The sequence below is a fragment of the Hemiscyllium ocellatum genome, chromosome 18 (genome assembly GCF_020745735.1).
Source record: "Hemiscyllium ocellatum isolate sHemOce1 chromosome 18, sHemOce1.pat.X.cur, whole genome shotgun sequence".
Classification (NCBI taxonomy): Eukaryota; Metazoa; Chordata; class Chondrichthyes; order Orectolobiformes; family Hemiscylliidae; genus Hemiscyllium; species Hemiscyllium ocellatum.
The window spans coordinates 55,220,822-55,242,935 of record NC_083418.1 but is presented as its reverse complement, the minus strand read 5'-3'; the positions used below and the strand labels follow the sequence as shown (position 1 = coordinate 55,242,935).

At 41.8% G+C, this 22,114-nt stretch overlaps 1 protein-coding gene across 2 annotated transcripts in view; it reads left to right on the top strand.

Moving 5' to 3' along the window:
* The window catches only part of spon1b (spondin 1b), a 349,924-nt gene that overhangs the window by 257,504 nt on the left and 70,306 nt on the right, over positions 1-22,114 (top strand). For both annotated transcript variants that reach the window (XM_060839037.1, XM_060839036.1), the window contains one exon: positions 14,353-14,417. In XM_060839037.1, the coding sequence (XP_060695020.1) occupies positions 14,353-14,417 (65 nt within the window). The remainder of the gene's footprint in view (positions 1-14,352; positions 14,418-22,114) is intronic.

Below are 22,114 nucleotides of genomic sequence, written 5' to 3'. Positions count from 1 at the left end.
AGCCTGATAATCGTTCAGGTATTTTCTTCTTTTTGTTTTTGTTTGATTGTGATCACATCAGGAAGTCCTTGTGCTACCTTATTTTCACTGATTTTACTAAGTTTTCTCTCCTTGCTGACTTGATGAGGTGGACTTTGCTTTGAGTCCAAATACAGTTATCGGTAATAGCAAAATGAATAAAATGAATTTTGTCTTGATTGTGGTCCTCAGAGGGATCCTATAGCATTGCTTTGCAACCCTGATCTGCTGATGTGTTGCCTATGCCTCAGCGGGCTCATAGACACAAAAAAATTGTATTGCCTCTGACTATTGGCCCCTAATTGGCCTGTTGAATACCTTAATTTGCTATGCACTCTTGTGGTTCTGTCCCACAGTGTTCTCCAAAATGCCGTGGAGGAGCAATGGGAGTGTTGCTATGGAGTCATCAAATCAACTGGTGGCTCAAAACACTCCATCCACCTGACCTAGTTCCTGCTCCCATTGATCCATGGAATTCCTACTCAATAACTGCATAGTTCCCCAGATCAACTCAATTCACTTAATATTTTGCAAGTAAAGGTTATTTATATGGTATTGGATTGAATTTAATATGCTGTGTGGAAAGTTAAGCAAGGAAAATGACAAAATCTGGAAGTTTGAAATAATCTCATTGCGTAAACTTGTCTTGAGAAGAATTGTAGCTCAGGCTGAGGTTCTGGGTGTAGGTTTGCTCACTGAGCTGGAAGGCTCGTTTTCAGACATTTCGTCACCATACTAGGTAACATCATCAGTGAGCCTCCGGTGAAGCAGTGGTGTTATGGCCCGCCTTCTATTTATGTGTTTAGGTTTCTTTGAATTATTGGTGTCATTTCCTGTGGTGATGTCATTTCCTGTGGTGATGTCAAATGACATGGTGACGAAATGTCTGAAAATGAACCTTCCAGCTCAGCGATCAAACTTACATCATTGGATAAAATCAGATATCAAGAAAAAATGAAGTTTTTTTTTGCAAAACCTTTAAAACTAATTCATAGTGTCATGCATTCAGATTCATCTCAAGAATTCTAAAATAGTGGACTGAGAGTAGCATGGATCTTGCAGTTGTTCCTGAGATTCAGGCTTATTTCTAGATTTATTAATGGATTTCTTCATGAATAAGAAATGTTTGGAGAGGTATGGGCCAAGCGCAGGCAGGCCAAACTAGTTTAGTTTGGGATTATGGTAAGAATGGACTGGTTGGACAGAAGGGTCTATTTCCATGCTGTATGAATCGATGTCATTCCTGATTTGAAGACTTTTTTTAACTGAGTTTTAATGAATTAGAAATCAATTTTTTTCAGAGAACTTCAGGCGTGTTAGCCGTGGCTTGATGATTAGACAGTTTCAGCTTTAAGGAGGAGAAAATGAGGATTGCAGATGCTGGAGATCAGAGTTGAAGAGTGTGGTGCTGGAAAAACACAGCCAGTCCGGCAGCATCCAAGGAGCAGGAGAATCAGCATTTTGAGCATAAGCTCTTCATCAGGAATGAGCTCTTCATCATTCCTAATGAAGAGCTTTTGCTCGAAACATTGATTCTCCTGCTCCTCGGATGCTGCCTGAGCGGCTGTGCTTTTCTAGCACCACACTCTTTGACTTAGTTTCAGCTTTAAGTTGTATTCTGGAAACATGAGCACTGAATCAGGTTTTACCAATCAGTCTGCCATGTGCGACCTTGTCAAAAGTCTTGTACCCTCATTTACCCTACTTGCTACCTCTTAGAAAGATAATGTGGTTATTCAGCGTGGATTTCTTTCATTATGTCCTGAGTGTCCTTGTTTAATCCACATTTTCTGAATGCACTGATTTTTTTTTAACCTCCCGGTCTGTCCTGTCACCATCAATGACTTACGCGTGAATAAACTTTGTTTTAAGTCATTCATGGAAATTGGACATTGCAGGCTGGGCCAGCATTTATTTCCCATTCCTAGTTGCCCTTGAGTGAGGTGCTTTCCTTAACTGCTACAGTTCATGTGCTGTGGATAGATCCACATGCTATTAGGGAGGGAGTTCCAGGTCTTTTACACAACGACACTGGAGGAACAGAGATATATTTCCAGTTAGAACGGTGAATGTCTTGGACAGAAATTGCAGTTCATGATGTTCCAATGTCTCTCCTGCCTTTATCTTTCTAAATGGATTCATGAATTTGGAAGGCTCTGGCAAAGGAGTCTTAGTGGATTTCTTTAGTGCATCTTGTAAATGGTACACACTGCCGTTACAGAAAATTATTGGTAGATGGAATGGATGTTTGTGGATTTTGGTGCCAATCCAATGGGCTGCTTTATCCTTAATGTCACTAAGGTACTTGGGCATTGTTGGATCCGCATTACCAATGTAAATGAGAAGTATCAGACTGCTGACTTGTGCCTTGCAGTTGGTGGACAGGCTTTGGAGAATTAGGAGGTGAGATATTCACTGCAGGATTCCTAGCCTCTGACCTACTTTTGTAGGTATTATATTTATATGGCTAGTCCAGTTCATTTTCTGGTCAATAGCAATCCCCATGTTGTTGATCGTGGGGGATTCAGCAATGGTGACACCATTGAATATCAAGGGATGAAATTTAGAGTCTCTCTTATGAGAGATAGTCATTGATTGGCACCTGTGTGGTACAAATTTACATGTCATTTTTTGGCGAAAGCATGATCTTGTTGCAATCGGACATAAACTGCTTCTGTATTTGAGGAGTCACAACTAGTGTTAAACATTGTGCAATCATTGGTGAACATTCCCATTTCTGATGATCGGATGGAAGGAAGGTCATTGATGAAGTAACTGAAGATGGATGGACACAACTCATGGAGTCGCAGAGATGTCCCATTGCTGAGGTGACTGACTTCTAACAACCAAAACTATCTTTATTTGTGCAAGCTATGACTCCAACCATTGGACCGTTTTCCCCCTAAACCAATTGATTCTGTTTCTGGGCTCCTCAATGCTGCTCTCAGTCACCTCTGCAATTCAACTTTCTTGTCCATCTTTGAAATAAGTCTGTAATGAGGGCAGGATCTGAGTCACTCTGGAGGAACCCAAACTGGGTATTGCTGAGCAGGTGTTGCTTGATAGCACTATTGATGGCATCTTCCATCATTTTACCAAAGCTTAAAAGCAGACTGATAGGGCAGAATTGGAATTGTCATGCATTTTCTTTGTACAGGATAAAGCTGGGTCATTTCTACATTTACAGGTAGATGTCAGTGTTGTAGCTGTACTGGAAAAGCTTGGCTAGGAAAGCAGCAAGTTCTGGAACTTTGGTTTTGTGTATTATTTCCAGAACCCTGGGGGTCTGGCATTTGCAATATCCAGTTGCTCTAGCCATTTCTTGATATCACGTAGAGTGAGTCTAATTAACTCAAGACTGGCATCTGTGATCTTGCGAACCTCTTGAGGAGGTTGAGTTGGATCAGCCACTTGGCACTTCTGGCTGAAGATTGTTGTGAATGTTTCAGCCTTATTTATTTTTGTCATATCCATCAGAGTGGTATCCATCTCAGAAAACATGCTACCTCAGAATTTACATTGATGGGTAATTGCTAAGGAGACAATAGGATTGTGTAAGGACTCTACCTGGGCCATTTAGCTGGGGTGTGGGTGTTAGTCATGGGGAAATAACCATGGCTCAAACTCAGAGAAACTCATTGTGAAATGGTACCAATGACTTAAATCTACTTTTTTTGTCAAATTTCATAACAGTTAATATGACTTCAGTTTTCTGTTTGAAAATTAAAAGAAATTGTAATTTCCCAATCTTCCTTTCAGTAATCATCCCCTGATATTGTATCAATACTCAGATATATCAGACTGTGAAGGCCAAAGTACTGGAAACTAGTGTTTGTGAGTTACAAACTTTAAAGTTTACAGAGCTAGTCATGGTCAAGATACCATGCAATGCCTCTCTTCCAGAGATATGAGACTGGATGTTATGCAGAGATGTGCTTTTCACTCCAGTACAAAAGGAAAAGTCAGACTTGAATCTATCGACTCAGAATTTGGCCAGCCCACACCAATATTGGACGCAGTTTAATCAGAGTTGGATTTCCACTGCCAATCTGCAAGGAAGTCTTACTAGAGAGATATCCCAGCCAAAGTAATTAGCCAGCACCAGTGTCAAGATCAAATTCTATCCACTGCTGGACAGAAATCCCAAGCAAAAAGAGTAGTGGAACTTGGACTTTAGAGAAGTCTAGAATTTTGAGTGAGCCAGCCTGCTAACCCACAAAAGAAGAAGTTTGGAACTGGGTATTAGGTAGCAGGCGGGCAAGATTAAAGGGGGAAGGTACAATGTGGGCAGAGTGTGCCAATGGACAGCGGTGAATTTCTCCCTGAAAAGGCCTGACCCCACCTTGCTGAAAACTGGTAACTTACCACAATCACTTGCAGAGGCAAAATAGTGTTGAAGGAAGAATGAGATCTCTTCAAGTGGCTACTGATCGGTCACTTAATTGACTAAATGGCCCATAGATTTGTAAGGCTGCCTGACACATTCCCTGCCATATGTAACATGAGAGACAAGTCAGAAGTAGGTGGATAGATGTTGCAAAGACCCACTGCAATTTCAACTATCCCAGTGAGAGCATCCCTACCAACTAACCCTATGAACACAGGCAAGGTCCCAAATTGATATCCACTATCTGAGAACAAAGAGAACTGCAAAAAAGAAGTTCAACTGAAATGTAGAGCACTAAAGTGAAATATTATTCCTGTACTGAAAAAGTAAAATGATATTGGCAAAGATTTCAGAAGATAAACGTGGAAGCAATATTGAAGATAAAACAAAGTATGCATGAGGGACGATTGCAGCAATTTACCATCCATTTTCTGTATCACACTGCATGCCTTTGAGGAGTTTGAAGACATTGAGTTGAGATTTCCCAGCCCCTGAATGACGTGGGCATTAGTGACTCAGTTGGGAAAAATATGACAAGATTGGAAAAATGAAATTCTCTGCCAGCAAGCAGCAGGAGACCATTTCTGCAATCAAGGTTTGAACAGTGAGATGTGAAGCCCACTAGAGATGCCAATTTGCATGCATTGACACTTCATTAGTACCTAACCTTATATCATTAACATGCAGTTCCCTACTCTCCCACATGCTGGATAGAATCTCAACATTGGCAAACCTCGACATGAAGGTCAGAGCTGATAGCAAGAGGCTTCAGTTTACAGCTTACTCCTTGGATAGTAGTCTACAAGTTCTCAGGATACCCTCCATGGGTAATGACAGACTGTACCACACCTGTCCATGGAGCTCGACGTCAGGCACATACTAGCCTCCCCATTATCAACATGGTGACTCTCAGACATACAGAGAATAGGGTTGTCCACTTCTACTGGAAAACTGAACCTCAGGACTGAACGCTTTCTAACGTCATTCCCTTTATCCCTACTTGGATGCTTGCCTCATCACTGTCTTGCATTTTTATGCTATGCCAATCTAGTCACAGCTTGAAGTGCATCTGTCTTGCCTTGCCATTGAGTGCAGATACCAAACTTGCCAGCCAGTTTTTTTCATGGTTATCAGCAGTCATCAGTCAAGGGGATGGACATGTTGCCCTGTGGTACTGTAGTACACCCATATCATATGCTATCAGCTTATACCGAACTTGTGAAGGGCAGCTCCTGGTCAGCAGCATTTGACCTGGTGCTTGTTCGAACTTTATATGTGGTAACATTGCCCAGTGGTTATGGCAGTGGCAAGAACCTCTGTCATTGCTGAGTCCAAAATTGAGTGAGTGGGCACCAGGGAGCAGTGGTGCATATGTAGTGAGACAGACTGTGGAGAATTGTGTAAGATAACTTGTGAGAGCTCAAGGAGAGAAAGTCTGCAGAGAACCCACCAAAATTGTCAACCAGTCTAGCAGGTGTGTTCTCATCCAAGAGCCAACTCAATTCCAGATTATACATTATTTCATTAGATCAACAAGATATTTCACATCCACCACAGACTTTGACGATCCAGGTAAATATTCTCACAACTTGAACAAAATCACTGTTTCAATGCTGGCAGAAATTAGCCTGCACTTAATAACAGTTAACGTAGGAATAAAATAAAATTAAAGTGGAAGAACAAAATGTTGAACTGGACTTTTTAGTGCAGTAATGAGGGAGTGCTATTCTGAAAGGCCAGAGGTCCTAGCAACTTTGCAGTTTATTTTCTGGAACATTCACATTCACCGCATCAGGCAAAAAAGGCGCTATATTAATGCAAACAGGAAAGCTGTTAGATTGTTGCAAAAATCCAACTGTTTCATGGGTGTGTATCATGAAAAAGAGAAAACTGCAATTTCTTATCTCAGAGCTTCACAAAGTGACAGTTAAATCTCCAAGTGGTGTCTCAAGCTGAAATTTGATGGTTAAGAATCCGGGTCAGTAATGGACGCGGAGCTCTTATGTAGCTGTGCACCGACTTTCAAACACAACCGTTCTCGCAGCTCCTCCCTTCGGTGCTAGTGTACTTCTCCCACCCCAGGTCTCTACCCAACTCCATTCTTGCAGGTCTCTCCCCCCTCCAGCGCTAACCTCCACTCTCACATGTCTCTCTCCCACCAAACCGTCAACCCTCATTCTTCCGGACTCATTGCAGGTCTTAACAATTTCTGAATCTCAAAATGGAATTGCCATGGGAAAACGTTTGGGAAGATTTATCCCACCTCATCCTTTGCTTTCCTAGTGCCACACTCTGTGAACTAGCATCTCTTGGACACCAAAGGCTGCACCTTTGATGGCTGCTTCTCAAGAGTTTTATTTTCTGATTTCCATGGGATGTGGGAGTTGCTGGCTAGGCCAGCATTTAACGCCTGTTTCTAATTCTCCTTGAGGTGGTGGGTTGCCTTCTTCAATCGCAGCGGTCACAGAGTCATAAAAACACACAGCACAGAAACAGACCATTCATTCCAACTCGTCCATGCCGACCAGATACATTACATTAATCTTGTCCCATTTCCCAGCATTTGACCTAAATCCCTCTAAACCCTTAATATTCACATACCCATCCAGATGCCTTTTAAATGTTGTAATTGTACCAGCCTCCACCACTTCTTCTGGCAGCTCATTCCATAAACGCACTATCCTTTGTATGAAAAGGTTGCCCCTTAGGTGCTTTTTAAGTCTCTTCCCTTCTCACTCTACACCTCTGCTCTCTAGTTCTGGACTCCTTGTGATGGGAGCACACTCAGTGCTATTATGGAGGGATTTCCAAGATTTTGACCCACTGGATATAGTTCCAATAAGGAGAGTGTAGGTGGGTGATGTTCCCATACACCTCCTGCTCTTGTCCTTCTAGATGGCAGAAATTGCTGGTTTGGACGATGCTTGTTATCTCTTTTATGGTTGTTGGATCAACAGTTCCCATCCTTGCATATCTTAGATTTCTTAAAGATAAAAATCAAGCAACACATCCCCAACTTCCCCTGTTAATACCTAAGATTTGTTGGAATGCATTCTAAGTGGCCTAAGCATTTAGTGGAAAATTTGTCTTTTTGCAGTTTGAAGTTAAGACCATCCTGTGGTTACTTTTTTGCCAAATCAAGAATGTTCAGTCTCTGGATTTATTTTCCCTGTGAAGAGCTAACTTGTGTGGTTCAGTGGAAAGTATACAGATGCTACAATAACCTTATAGAATGCTTCCAAGTCAGCTGGTTAATTTGCAATGGTCTAATGCAGAGTTCCTGGATGGAGCAAAAGCCTGTTTAGCCCCTTGCAGCCTGTTGTGTCTAATCCAGAATAGGTTATTAGATTTCACCTGTGTGTATTAATGGTGCTCCATTGTCAATGACTAATTTATGAGACCCGTCACTGTAAATGGAAGGAAATGTCTCTCAGGAAAACTGATTATGTTTAAACTCTACCAGATGCTTGTCAAATGGGAATGATGATGGACTTTGTTAATCCAAACTGCTCTAAGTCCTCCTATTCTCCTGATATCACTTTTATTAAGTGTTGGTCCTTCTTATTCTAGTGAATTCCGAATTGTTCGTGTTTTCATTAATTTTAATTTCATTCTCACTGCGTGATACAAACCAAAAGGGCATTCATTCGCGAAACAAGTCACATTGCTAGTTATGAGTGAGTTTTCTTTTTGTAGATGCCATAAATTGGAGAGGGAGTTGCAAGAGGCATTTTATGTGGGCAGAGGCATAGCAACTGGGATTGCTGCATGAATGTTTCTGACATCTATCTTGTTTCCACCAGAATAAAGGTGCAACATAAATCTCATAGTTCTCATCTCATGTTGTGTTATTCAGTTATCACCTGAACACAAGATCTCAAAGTCCAATGTCCTGTCTCTCATTCTTCTCCACATATTGAAAGTAATACCAATCAGGCTCAACTGTGACTCAATGGCGGCAACTATATTTATACAGTTAAAATGTTGTGAGTTAAATCTCAGTTCAGGTAAGACTTGCTCTCAAAAGCTAGTTTGACACTTCATTACAGTACTGGAGGAGTGCAACACTGTTGCAGGTGTTTCCTTTCAGTTGAGATGGTGGCTTGAAAAGATGGGTGTAAAAGAACCCATGGTACTATTTTTAAAAAGAGCCAGTAAGTTCTCCCCAATGTCCTGGCCAATAGCAATGCTTCAGCAACGTCACAAAAGAGGTTATTATCCCAATGCTATTTTTGGGAGCCTGCTCTGTACACATTGACTGCCATCTTTCCTACATTTCAACATTGACTATGCTTCAAAGTCATCCTTTGACCACAAAATGTTTTGCAGTTCCCTGAGGTTGCAAAGGTTCCTATATAAATGCAAGTATTCCTTTTTTAAAATTAATTTAGTAAGAAGGTTCAAATCTAATATTCCAACCCTTTTTTTCCACAACATCTTCCACGACTTTCAGGGCTTATTGCCCCATTGTCATTGAGAGGCTTGTCCTGTGATGTAAAGGCTAAATAAATTGGGTCTGTACTCTTATAGAATCCCTACAGTGTGGAAGCAGGCCATTTGGCCCATCCAGTCGACAACAACTCTCCGCAGAGCATCCCACTCTATCTCTGTAACCCTAATCCAATTAGCCTCCACACTATGGGCGATTTTAGCATGATCAATCTACTTAACCGGCACATTTTTGGACTATGGAAGGAAACCTGAGCATCTGGAGGAAACCCATGCAGACACAGGAAGAATGTGCAAACTCCACAAAGATAATCACCCGAGTGTGGAACCAAACCCAGGTCCCTGGTACTGTGAGGCAGCGGCGATAAGCACTGAGCCATCTTACTCTCTCAAATTTAGAAAAAAAAAGATGAACACTTTTTACCGTATGAAATTCTGCAGAGCCTTGATAGATAGTCACTGACAGGTTAACAGACCATTATCCATATGTTGAAAAAAGCAGCAGAGGATTTTATTGTACATCTACAGGTAACAAACACAGGTGGTCATTTCCCCTATGGGATTTTCTTCTGTCCAGAAGACAACTCTCACTGGGCAGACCCCAGTGCATGCTATTCTCTAACTAACCTATTCACAGCTCTGGAGCAGGTGGACCTTGAGTCTAGGCCTCCTGTCTCAGAGATGGAGGCACTAGGAACACAGCTCTTTTTTAAAAAGAAACCAAAAGAACGTTGGACGTAGGTAAAAAGAAAAACAAAGGTAGAAATTAATGGAAAAACTCAGCAGGTCTGACAGCATCTGTGGAGAGAAATCAGAGTTAACATTTTGGATCCCGTGAACTGTATTTCTCCCTACAGATGCTGCCAGACCTGCCGAATTTTTCCAGAAAATTCATATTTGTTTATTTTTAATATCCCGATATGCTCTTACTCACAAAAGAACCTTTTTTTATCCATTACCAAATCATCCATGGTATTTGTCAAACATTATCCACTATTGCTATATCACCTGTATTTCAAATTAAATCAAATTACGTACATTGCCCAGCAAGGCAATGCAAACCACCAAAGGTGAGGGAGAGGTAGGGGGAAATGGAGAGGGCTAATTCAAAAGAAGTTGGTAGAGGAGATAAAGCACTCTAACTCCTGCAGTTCTCACTTTTATTTAAAAGCATGGAGAGTATCAGTGGTCACACATATTCCCTCCGCAATGACTCCCGATTACGTGTATAGTCGCAGAAGAAGGGCAGACAGCTGACACTACAACCTGCTATACTGCCCACAGCCTGGACCCAATCAATAGCCAACTTTCGCAGGTTCAGGAGCAGGCCCATATGAAAGTCATTTGACTTGTCCACACCACTCCACAATGGATTCGGAACCCAGCTTGATTTTGTTTTTAATTTTCTTTTTTTTCTTCTATATCTGGAAGTGTTACCACGCACAAGCCAATGTTTTTTTCCTCCTAACAAATCACCTGTGGGTTTTTTTTAATCTGTTAACTATCACCACTAAGTTGCACATCTTCCAATTGAAAGAACCTAGCCAGTAAATACAAAGTCGAATGAGCCATCTCATGGTCCCAATCAATTCTAGACCTGTTCTATTGGGATATTAGGCCTCATGAAAAGCCATGGCAGTGTCCCCACCTCTAGGCTAGGAGGCCTAGGTTCAAGACCCATCTACCCCAAGTGTAAAACATTTCCGAACAGATTGACTCAAAATATTCTGTGTGACACTTATAGCTCTTCTGGCACAGTAGTAGTCCCTATCTCTGAGACAGCATGCACAGATTCAAGTCCCACGGACTCAAGATATGCCTTATATCTGAACAAGTTGATTAAAATATACTTCTAAGGACTTTTGTGTTTCAGTGATGGTGCTCCACCTCTGAACCAGGAGGCCTGGATTCAAGTCTCTACTGCTCTAGAGATGTGTCATAACATCTCTGAATAGACTGATTAGTCAATATCCTTCTGTTTTAGCTTAAAAGGGACCTTCATTTCTAACACTGACCATGGAAAGATTGATTCTGCTGGCTGGGAAATCTAGAATGTGAAGGCATAGTCTCAAGTTAAGAAGTCAATCTTTTAAGGATTGAAATGAGGAAAAAATTCCTGACTCAAAGAGTTAAGAATCTTTATAGATTCTTTCAAAGAAATAATTGTTAAAGACTATCAGTGCCATCTGACTCTTTTCAAACTTGGGTCATATCCAGCACAATGAGCCTTTAGTTGTCACCTGTATTTCCTAATTTAAAAGAACATTTGAGAAACACTAATGTTTTAGGAAGGTTCTGCAAGTTCCTGTAGTAACCACTAATTTCCAGAAGGGAGATAATAAATAATGAAAAATGCATTTTCACACTGTTTAGTTCTCCCCACAAGGACACATTTTGTATAATCTTACTGAACTTTACAGATGCATTCCAGCTTTTAATTCAGTGAAAATGTTTCCAATACAAGAGACAGGGTGCTGTCACTTAAAAATAGCTGCCCTATTCTATCTCTGTGGGTACAGATGCACTTACAGCAACAAAGAACAGGAGGAAAGTTTTGACAGAAGTCAACATAACAATTCTTAATACATTTCCAAAACTTTGCAATGTACAGTGTATCAAGTAACAGGGGTTAAACAAAACTTGATGGACAACTAAATTGCTAACACAATTAAGAATAACAGGACAAAAGAACAGTACCTGAAGGGAAACCAGAGCTGGGTAAGTGGCAATTACATAAATGTAGTAAGTTAAAACACAATGAAAATTATCCAAAATTCCAAACACAATCAGCATTTTGAAGGCTTTCAGGTCAGAAATCATGACTAAAACTGGATATAAAAGACATGTGTGCTCCTCAATAGTCTAGAACTGTAAAGAAATAGGTTACCTCAATCTGAAGAGTCTCAATCAGAAGTTCCAGATAAAAAGTGGTTAGTTAAAATCCTGAAGGAGTTATTTGAAGCTGAGAATATCTAAACTCAGTCGTGTGAAAAATTACAGAAGAAGCTCCCAGATTCTCCAAAACCAGAGTTCAAGCATCAGTTAAATAAATATATACAGATGCGATCGGGATGTGTGTAAAGAGTGCTTGTGGGAATCAGCTGGATGACATTTAGCTGTGTATTTCAAAACTTTTAAGTTTATGTTAAATGTAAATAGTTTAGTTTATTCTTATTTGTCTTCATTTGTTTTGTACAATAAACTTGTTTCATTAATTTTTAAGATCATTCATTAAAACCAAAGAATAAAAAAAATCTATCAAGCCAAATTTCCGTCTGTGACCTGATTTATCCAATCTTAATTTCAACTGGGATCATGATGCAGGGCCATTGCAGAGAAGTTGCATTCCATGTTGGAAGAGTCTACGACCTGGGGGTGTAATCTCAGAGTAAGGAGCAGGCCATTGAAGACAGAGATGAGGATGATTTTCTTCCCTCAGATTCCACATGAATCTGTGAAATTCTTTACTACAGAGGGTTATTAAAACTGGATCATGAAATATATTCACGGCAGAGATATGCAGATTTCCAATCATTAAGATAATCAAGTGGTATGGGGATAAGGCAAGAAAGTGGAATTAAAGGTTATCAGATCAGCCGTGATTTCATTGAATTGATGAGCAAACTTGATGGATCAAGTGTTATAGTCTTTCAGAAAATGGCAAACATTATTTTGGTAAATACGAATAAAATTCTTAAGAGAATAGGTTTCAGTTTTTAAAAATTTTTATAATCACTCGACTTTATTAGCATCACTTTACTGTGCAGAAATTATTAATTAATGCTCTCCCACCATATTTTTCTATCCCATTATTCTGGGGAGAATGTTAAAAGCACTGGCCAGTTAAAATAAAATTCATTATTGTTAAGGTGTAAAGTGCAAAACTTTCCAGTCAGCAAATCTGTAATTTTAAGATTTCTAAAGTTGAAATTTAGGGACGTAGAGCCATGCAGCATTGAAACAGGCCTTTTGGCCCACCATGTATATGGCAACTTATCCCATTTACCTGAATAGTATTTTAAGTACTCATCCATCTGCTTCTTCAGTGCTGCAAGAGTATCTGCCTCCACCACACTCTCAGGCAATAGGTTGCATATATGCAACCTCTTTTTGCATATTTCATCAAAGCCAATTGCTCCTCACTTTAAACTTATACCCTCTGGTCTGAAACACATCTGCCATGGGGAAGAGATTCTCACAATCTACTTTGTCTGTACCTCCTCATAATTTTGTACAATTCCATCAGATCACCTCCACACTCCCCCCCCCCCCCAGCCTCGTCTGCTCCAAGATAAACAAACACAACCTTTCCTCTGAGACTTTTTATCCCAGGCAACATCCTGATGAATCTCCTTTGCAGCCTCTCCAGTGCAAACATGCCCCTCCGATAATGTGGTAACCAGAACTGCACACTGTATCCGATCTATAGCCTACACCTAATGTTTTTTTTAAATTATCAAAAATTTCCTACAGCATAATACCATGCTCCCCAATTTCTTGTTTTCTCCATCTCCAGCCTCTTGCACATGTGCTTGCATATTAGAAGCCTTGCCTTCAGCCATTCAGAATCCCATTCACTCGAACTTCCTTCCCTAACTATTCCAATTCCTCCTCAATTCTTTCTTCCTTCAAGGGTCCCTGAAACTCAGTAAGTTGCTGATTGCCCCTCCTAATCTCTCTTACATTTACTTTCATTTTCCAAGATCTTTGCAGATTGTCATGGTTTCCAACACTGTAAGGCACTTTCTGGATTCAAATCATTGTGGCAAGCAAGAAAAGCCAGAGTTGAGCAGAATTGGTTTTGTCGAGAGGTTCACGAAAACATGAAATGCTTTACCATGATTGGCTAGTTAAATTGAGTCAAACCAAGTCTTTAAAGCAGGATTTTTGTGTATAACGAAAGAGATATGAATTATTGTTGAGTAGACAATGGTAATGTACAGAAAAGATTGCTGTCTAAGGATATCTCTGAGGAAAGATTAACATACTGGGAGAACACCTTTCTCCACTCTTTAAAATGATGAAGGGATGTGAGAGGATTGTCTTATCAAACATGTTTCCATTTGTGGTAGAATCCAAAATTAGGGGTTATCAATACAAAACAGCCTGTAAGGATGTCAATTAATAATTCAAGAGAAACCTTTTACAGACGGAAAGATGCATTACCACAGGATTGGTTGATGCAATCATCAAAGGGGAAGCTAAGTAACTGTGTGAAGAAGGAGGACAGAGTTATGCAGATAGAGTCAGATTAAAAATAACGGGAGGAGGGTTGATCGGAGCTGTTGGGCCTGTTGGTCTGTTTCTCTGACCTAAATTCAACATTCTTAAACATAATGGGTCCAGTGTCGGGCAGGATGTGATATGATGGGATGAAGGGACACCTTCAACTCTAAAGAATCTTAGATCTTAGCTTCATGTTTTTTTTTCTATGCGTTTGCTGAAAAAATTAATCATATGGAAGTCATTGACTTTCCTTTTCTTGTTTATTTCTTCAGGGTGAGAGTGTTTTGACTGTCATCAAGGCAAAGGCTCAGTGGCCTGCTTGGCAACCTCTGAATGTGTAAGTTACATCTCAGTGTTCTATCATTTCCAAACTGTATGTTATCTAAAACATAGTAGGAATTTCATCTTTGACACTGAAGTTTTATGTTCGACAAATGTATATTCTTGCAGATAGAGTCATAGAGATGGACAGGACAGAACAGACCCTTTGATCCAACCTGTTCACGCTGACCAGATATCCCAACCAATCTAGTCCGACCTGCCAGCACCCAGCCCATATCCCTCCAAATTCTTCCTGTTCATATACCCATCCAGATGCCTTTTAAATGTTGCAATTGTATCAGCCTCCACTACTTCCTCTGGCAGCTCATTCCATACACGTACCACCTTCTGTGTGAAAAGGTTGCCCCTTAGGTCTCTTTTATATCTTTACCCTCTCACCCTAAACCTATGCCTGCTAGTTCTGGACTCCCCGACCCCAGGGAAAAGACCTTGTCTATTTATCTTATCCATGCCCCTCATGGTTTTATAAACCTCTATAAGGTCACCCCTCAGCCTCCGCACTACAGGGAAAACAGCCCTGGCCTATTCAACCTCTCCCTACAGCTCAAATCCTCCAACCCTGGCAACATCCTTTTAAATCTTCTCTGAAACCTTTCAAGTTTCACAACACCTTTCCGATAGGAAGGAGACCAGAATTGCGCGCAATATTTATTTCAATTTGGAAGGAAGAAACATTTGCTCCTTTGCTTGAATAATGTACAGTTGGCTGGCTTACAATAAACATTCTGTTGAATTTTTAAAGGGCTGTGATGAATAGTCTGAAACGCAACAAATTTGGAGACAGACCTTTCAGGAATGAAATTGAGAACATTTTCTTTACTCAAAAAGTTGTTGGATAATAAGCAGAATAATATTTAACCCCACCATCCCTCCATCTAGTGGGTTTGCATATGAAGAAGAATTGCTTTGGGTGGTCTTTCCTGCACCTTACTGCTTCCCATGACCTCTCTGTATCTTTGCAGTGAGATGGGCAAGACCCAATACAGTCAATAGATGGTGTATCCAGCTGAGGCTCTGAGGTATGGTAGAAGATTGGAAGTTGCTTCCCTCAGTCACTTCCTTCATTATAAACCTGAGATCAACCGGAATTGAAAGAATTGGAAATCAGAAACAGAAACAGAAATTATTAGAAAAGCTCAGCTCGGCATTTGTGGAGAGAAATCAGAGTTAACATTTTAGGTCCAGTGACCCTTTCTCAGAGCTGAGGAATTTTGATAAGTTTGATAGATTTTAATAGATTTTTGTAATCCAAAGTTAGGAAGTGGTATGAGGTAAAGCTGGGCATATGGAATTAGGTCAAGGATCAGCCATAATCTAGTCGAAGGTAGAACAGACTGGAGGGAGTAAATGTATCCTTCCACTGCTTTGTTCCCAGAACATAATAGAAGAAAAGTAAGAAAAGTGCAAGGGTTTTAATCTTCGGCCTGGAATAGAACAAGGAAATATAGTGCATAAATAGTGCCTTTTTTTAATTTCATTGAATAATTGTTAGTGTAATGAGCTTCATGGAAATTGATTACCACAATTCTTAACCCTTATAGTAGGGGCAGGTTAGGGGATCTGAAGCATTAGTTCTTAGGAAGGTCCTCAAATGTTATGACTGTTCCAGCTGTTGTAGTTAAGAGATTAAACAGTGTTTCTCTGTTAAAAACACAGCCAATTGTAACAGAGTGAATAGGGGCAAGCTAAGGTCACTGGCTAAGGTTGGGGAGTCCATGTCAAGGGCTTCTTAATCCAAAATTCTTACAAAAAGCATGCAAACAGTTATTAAGAAAATTTTCTTCAAACAAGGAGTTGCTGAATCATAAGCAGAATTGGACCCACTCCCATGCAGATTTGCAGATGGGAAAGAGGACCCTAAAGATTTTCAGACAGCCTTTCGATCACCCTGCTGCCTACCTTGGTTGTACTGTAAGTTACATTGGGACCTAGACCTAGTAATATCTCCAACTGAAGTCCTTTTGTAGATAAATAATAACCAATTGCCCACCCAGCTCAATCTTTAGACTGATAGAAGATGTTCAGCAGCAGGGAAGAAGCCCATAATGTTGCCCTGCTCAGGCATTGGGTGGGACAGGAGTGCTGACTGATGTAAGCTGATGACCTCGAAGAGAAAATGGACATGAGGAAATTGGCCCCACTCCAAAACTTAGCTGACAGGTCAGAGACAGCAAATGAGACCCGGGAGATTATCAATACCGTTGTATTGACATACTATTTAGTACAGATGTTTTGAGAGACTGCCTGTCATGCTCATTATTGGGGAATTTTCAGGGGGAAGGAGACCTCCCTATGAAAGATATCCTTATAAATATCATCTAACATCAAAAACATATTCCAACTGCCCACATGGCAGCACACTGCACATGCATTCAGCCAAATATAATGTGAGAAACGTGGGCGTGTGTGTGGGGGTGGGGGGGGAGGGGATTTAGCCCTCAGTTCCATCAAGGGGGGTCCACTGTCAGTCACAGGCACAATCTGCACACAGTCCAGGGTTTGACCATGGTCAGACATCCATTTGGAATGTTCACAATCAGGAATCTGTCCAGAGATTTGGTAATGGTCAATCCTGTAGGGTCAGCAGCAGCTGCCAGGGGAATCAAGCAGCCAGGGAGCTGCAGACACAGTCATCAGGGGGCTGGCTAGTCCTGTCTAGGAGCTACTCATTGAGGTCAGTCAGAGATCTAGGGCAAATGATGTCTGGGAGACGGTGGGGGTGGGCATGTTCTGTCCATTCATCATTGAGGAGAGTACATGGAGTGTAGTGGCTGTGGGAGATCACTGCCAAAAATGGGGTGAAGACTCAAAGTTAGGGAGGAAAAACTGGAGACATTTCCCAGGGGTGGGGATGAGGGTGGTGTTGGGGGTGGATCTCCAGGTGAATAAGGTATTTGCAGAATAGCATTGGTGAACATGGCAGGTTATGGGAGGTGGAGGTAAACAGCAGTGACCACCATTGCAATCTCCCAAGGAGGAACGTAGAGGAGCAGGTTCAACGTCACTAAAAAAATCAGAACATAATGAAAAAAGCACTGCTTCACATGGAAGGTGTATCTGGATAGTGAGGAGGAAGGAAGTAAACAGGCAGGTTTGTGATGGCACAGGAAAGTACCAAGAGGCTGTCGGGGAGTGTTGGGAGTGGACAAGGAGTGGTTCAGGGTGAACCAGAGGGAACAGTCCCGAAAGAAAACTAACAAGGGAGAGGAAGGGTCTATGTGTCTGATGGTGGCATCCCACTGGAGGTGGCAGAAGTGGTAGTTAATGATCCTTTCGATGTGGAGGCTAGTGGAATGATAGGTGAGGAGAAGGAGAAACCAAGAGGGAGAGAGAGAGTGAGGGCTAAAGTGCAGATAGGCCAGACTCCACTGAGGGCCCAGTCAACCACACTGTTGGGGAATTCTTAATTAAAGAACAAGGTAGATATTTAAGAGGCCTCCTTGTTAAAGTTGGCATCATTGGAACAGATGTGATGGAGATGGAGGAACTAGGAAAACAAAACAGAACCTTTACAGGAAGCAGGTTTTGAGGATATGTAGTCTAGGTAACTGTGGAGTCGGTGGATTTGTAGTCGATATTGGTTGCCAGCCTATCCCCAGAGATAGAAACAGCGATGTCAAGGAAGGGAAGGGAGGAGTCAAGAGATGGACCAGGTGAAGGTACGACAGGGATGGAAATTGGAAGTGAAGTAGATTCATGTTTCTAATTCCTGATTAGAGAGCAAAACAGCACTGACAATATCATTGTTTGTCTGGAGGAAGGGTCGTGGGTGGGGTTCGGGATAGGACTGGAACACAGAAGAGACAGGCAAACCTTAATTCCATATGGATACCCATGGCCACCCCTTCTTCCAGACGAAAGTGGGAGAAGGTAAAGGAGAGGTAGTTTAGAGCGAGGATGAGCTCGACAAGGTGGAAGAGGGTGGTGGTTGATGGAGACAATTCAGGCCTGTTTTCCAGGACCCTCCTGGTGGGGGATGATTGTGTAAAGAGATTGCACATTCATGGTGAGGAGGAAGCAGCTGGAGCAGACAGAAATAATGGGTCTGCCTGTAGAGTCCTATTTGTAGATGTTGGGAAGGATGTTGAAGTGGACGATGCAGGGTTAGGGGACTGTGAGCTTGGAGGCAGTGGTGGGGCAGGGAGATGACCAGATGAAATGAGGCTAGTGGCTGTAATGAACACAATAGCCTAGTGTTCCATGGTGGGGTCATAGTCCAAGGGGAGTTAGGAGGAGGTACCTGACCCTCAGCCTCCACTATGTCAGTCCACCAGACTGATTGAACATCGTTAAGGTGTAGTCCCAGACAGTGGTGAGGACCATTTGGAGGCCTGTGTCTGCACATCAGTGGATGAAGGAGAGGTGGAAAATGGGTGGAACTGGGCTGCCGGGAAGTGCAAAGTAAAAGAAGTCATGGAGGCTTTGGGGGAGGGTTCCTGACAGCAAAGTGAGGAGCACCAGGGCCCTGTGCTGACAGTGTCCATCACAAGCTGCTTTCCCTTCCATCATTCTATGACTCAATGACATACCATTCTCAGGACCCAAAATGCTCATAGAAAATGGTGGTGACAGTAAGCCAGACTGAGCGGAATTCAGGGTCAGCTTGATGGGTGAAAGCACAGCATGCATGTTTTTCGGGACATTGAAGAAGCAGGTTCGCAAAGCAGCCAGTTGCAAACCAAGCTACATTTCATTTGCAATCATTACATTGCTTATTTGCTTCACATGTAGAGTGAAGGTGCTTCGGAGGTGGATGCTTGTCATAGGTATCTCAGCCAGCATTACCTCTAATTATTTTTTTCTGTTCTATAAAATTTGGAGACTGTGCATAGCAATGGACCTCCAAGTAGCTGTGCAGTTGCACAGTTTAAAGGGAACCTTGTTTGCAGTACACCATTGGCGTTAGCAAATTACATCTCAGCACGTTAATAATGTTGAGGATAACAAGAATTGCATTACAAAAAGGCAGTGCTGACCAAAGGTAAGCCATTCACTCATACAACCTCCAAGAGTGCAGTAGCAGCTGTATGCAAAGCCGAAGGCAGATGTAGGAGGGCCAGAACTAGTGGCAAGATCAAGATCAGCAGCAGGCTAGTGGGGAGGGCAAGGGACCCAGCAGAGAGAGATGTCACTTCTGCTGGACTCTTCACAGTGCACCATGTGCGAAGGAGGCCAGAGCTTTCTGGATCCAAATCTACTTCCTGGTCAAGAGCAAGGCACAGTGTCTGCTCAGGCTATGTGTCCTGGGACACTGTGACAGAATTGTGCAGGCAGATGCTGGAATGGGGGCAGTAGGGGCAGGCGACCATTCTCTCCTGGTGGTTGTGAAGGTGATTGCTGTTCAGAACCTCAATGCTACTGGCTGCTTTCAGGGTACAATGGATGACCTGTGTAGGATCTCTCAGTTATGCATCTGAAATCCACCAGGATCGTGACTAATGCCATTTCAGCAAGATCACAGTGGTTCATTTAGCTCCCCCAAGACAAGTCAGCAGGATTGGAGAACATAGCTTACATCCCCCAGCTGTAGGATGGCATCGACTATACACATATGGCTCTGAGAGGGCTGTATCGTAGAATTCATCAACAGGAAGGGGTTCCACTTGGTTAGTTTTCAAGTAATCTGTGATCACCATTACCACTTTCTGGTGATATGTGCCCACCACCTTGGCAGCCATCACAACTCCTACATCCTGAAGCACTCTGGTATATCTGGTGCAACCTGGTTACTGGGCACAAGGGTCACCCACAGCAACTGTGACTCATGATTATATTGTGCAAGCACTTGAATACTGTGAAGTACAGATACAAATCTGCCCATTCCTCAATGAGGGGCAGGGTGGAGCAGAGTATAGGACTCCACCACAGAGAAATAAAGAGCAAGTATGAAAGATTTAATTTGAGGGAGAGAGAGTCATTCAGAAAAAGACAAAAGCAAAGCACAATAAAACGTCATTTAAATATTTATTCTTTTAAAAAATCTCCAGTAATAATTTAAAAATGAAAGAATGAGACTTCCCACTTTCAGAAGTTAATGTTTAGTGTCATAAGTCATTTGGCACATTGTTGCATGTTAGTAAGCAACTTTTACAGAAAAATTGGAATGACTTTTATGGTGTCTGTAGATCATACTTTCTACAAATGTTGAACAGCTAATGTTCTTTCAAGTAATCTCCAAAAATCTCCTTCAAAAAAGGTGCACTTCCACGTTCTGTAAAATTGAACTCGTCCCAAACTCTGCTGTCATATGCTGTTCAGTCACTTCTATCCATCACTATTTTTCTGCACAACTGAGAGATCCTACACAGGTAATTCAGATTCTCTCTCTCTCTCTCTCTCTCTCTCTCTCCCTCACTCTATCTCTATTTCTCAATTTCTTACTCTACCATTGGCACTGATGCATACAGCGATTGACCGTAAATTCTGAAATTACCTGTCTAAATTTCATTGCTTTTCCACTTTTCTCCTCTCCTTTAACATACATGTACCATTGATAGCCATGAAAGTCCCAATCGTAAGATTTTAGCCCAATAATCCAGACTGAAATCCTCAGATACAATACTGAGGGCATGCTGCACTGTCAGAGGTGCACACCTTCAGGTCAGATGTCAAACCATGGTCCCACCTAAACATTCAGCAAAAGATCCCACAGCACTAATAAGTGGTGTTTTGACAATGTCACCTCACTGGTAATCTGGAGTCCCAAGCTAATGCTCTGGAGACATAAGTTCACAGCAAACCATGACAGATGGTGAAATCTGAACTCTTTCAAAAAATTTGAGTCCAACTGAACTAATCTAATGGTGACCATGTAACCATTGCTAGCCAAAACCTGTTTGGCTGACTGATGTCCCTTCGGGAAGGACATCTGTCATCTTTACCTGATCTGGTCAACATATGAGTCCAGGAAAAAAGCAATGCGGTTGACCCTTCCCTGTGTTCTGACACAGCTTAATGAGCCACTCAGTCCAAGGGCAATTAGGAATGGGTTAAAAATTATTACGCAACAAGCCAAAGTGACACGCATATCCCATGCAGGGATAAACTATTTTTAAGAAGAGTTGGAAAGTAATCCATAGAATCCCTATAGTGTGGAAACAGGTCCTTCAGCCCAACAAGTCTGGATACAGAACTGGCTGAAAGGTAGAAGACAGAGGGTGGTGGTGGAGGGTTGTTTTTCAGACTGGAGGCCTGTGACCAGTGGAGTGCCACAAGGATCGGTGCTGGGTCCTCGACTTTTTGCCATTTACCTAAAAGATTTGGATGCGAGCATAAGAGGAACAGTTAGAAAGTTTGCAGATGACACCAAAATTGGAGGTGTAGTGGACAGCGAAGGGGGTTACCTCAGTTTTCAACAGAACCTTGACCAGATGGGCCAATGGGCTGAGAGGTGGCAGATGGAGTTTACTTCAGATAAATGCGAGGTGCTGAATTTTGGGAAAGCAAATATTAGCAGGACTTATACACTTAATGGTAAGGTCCTAGGGAGTTTTGCTGAACAAAGAGACCTTGGAATGCAGGTTCATATCTCCTCGAATGTGGAGTCACAGGTAAATAGGATAGTGAAGAAGACGTTTGGTATGCTTTCCTTTATTGGTCAGAGTATTGAGTACAGGAGTTGGGAGGTTATGTTGCGGATGTACAGGACATTGGTTAGTAAAAAATGAGGTCTGCAGATGCTGGAGATCACAG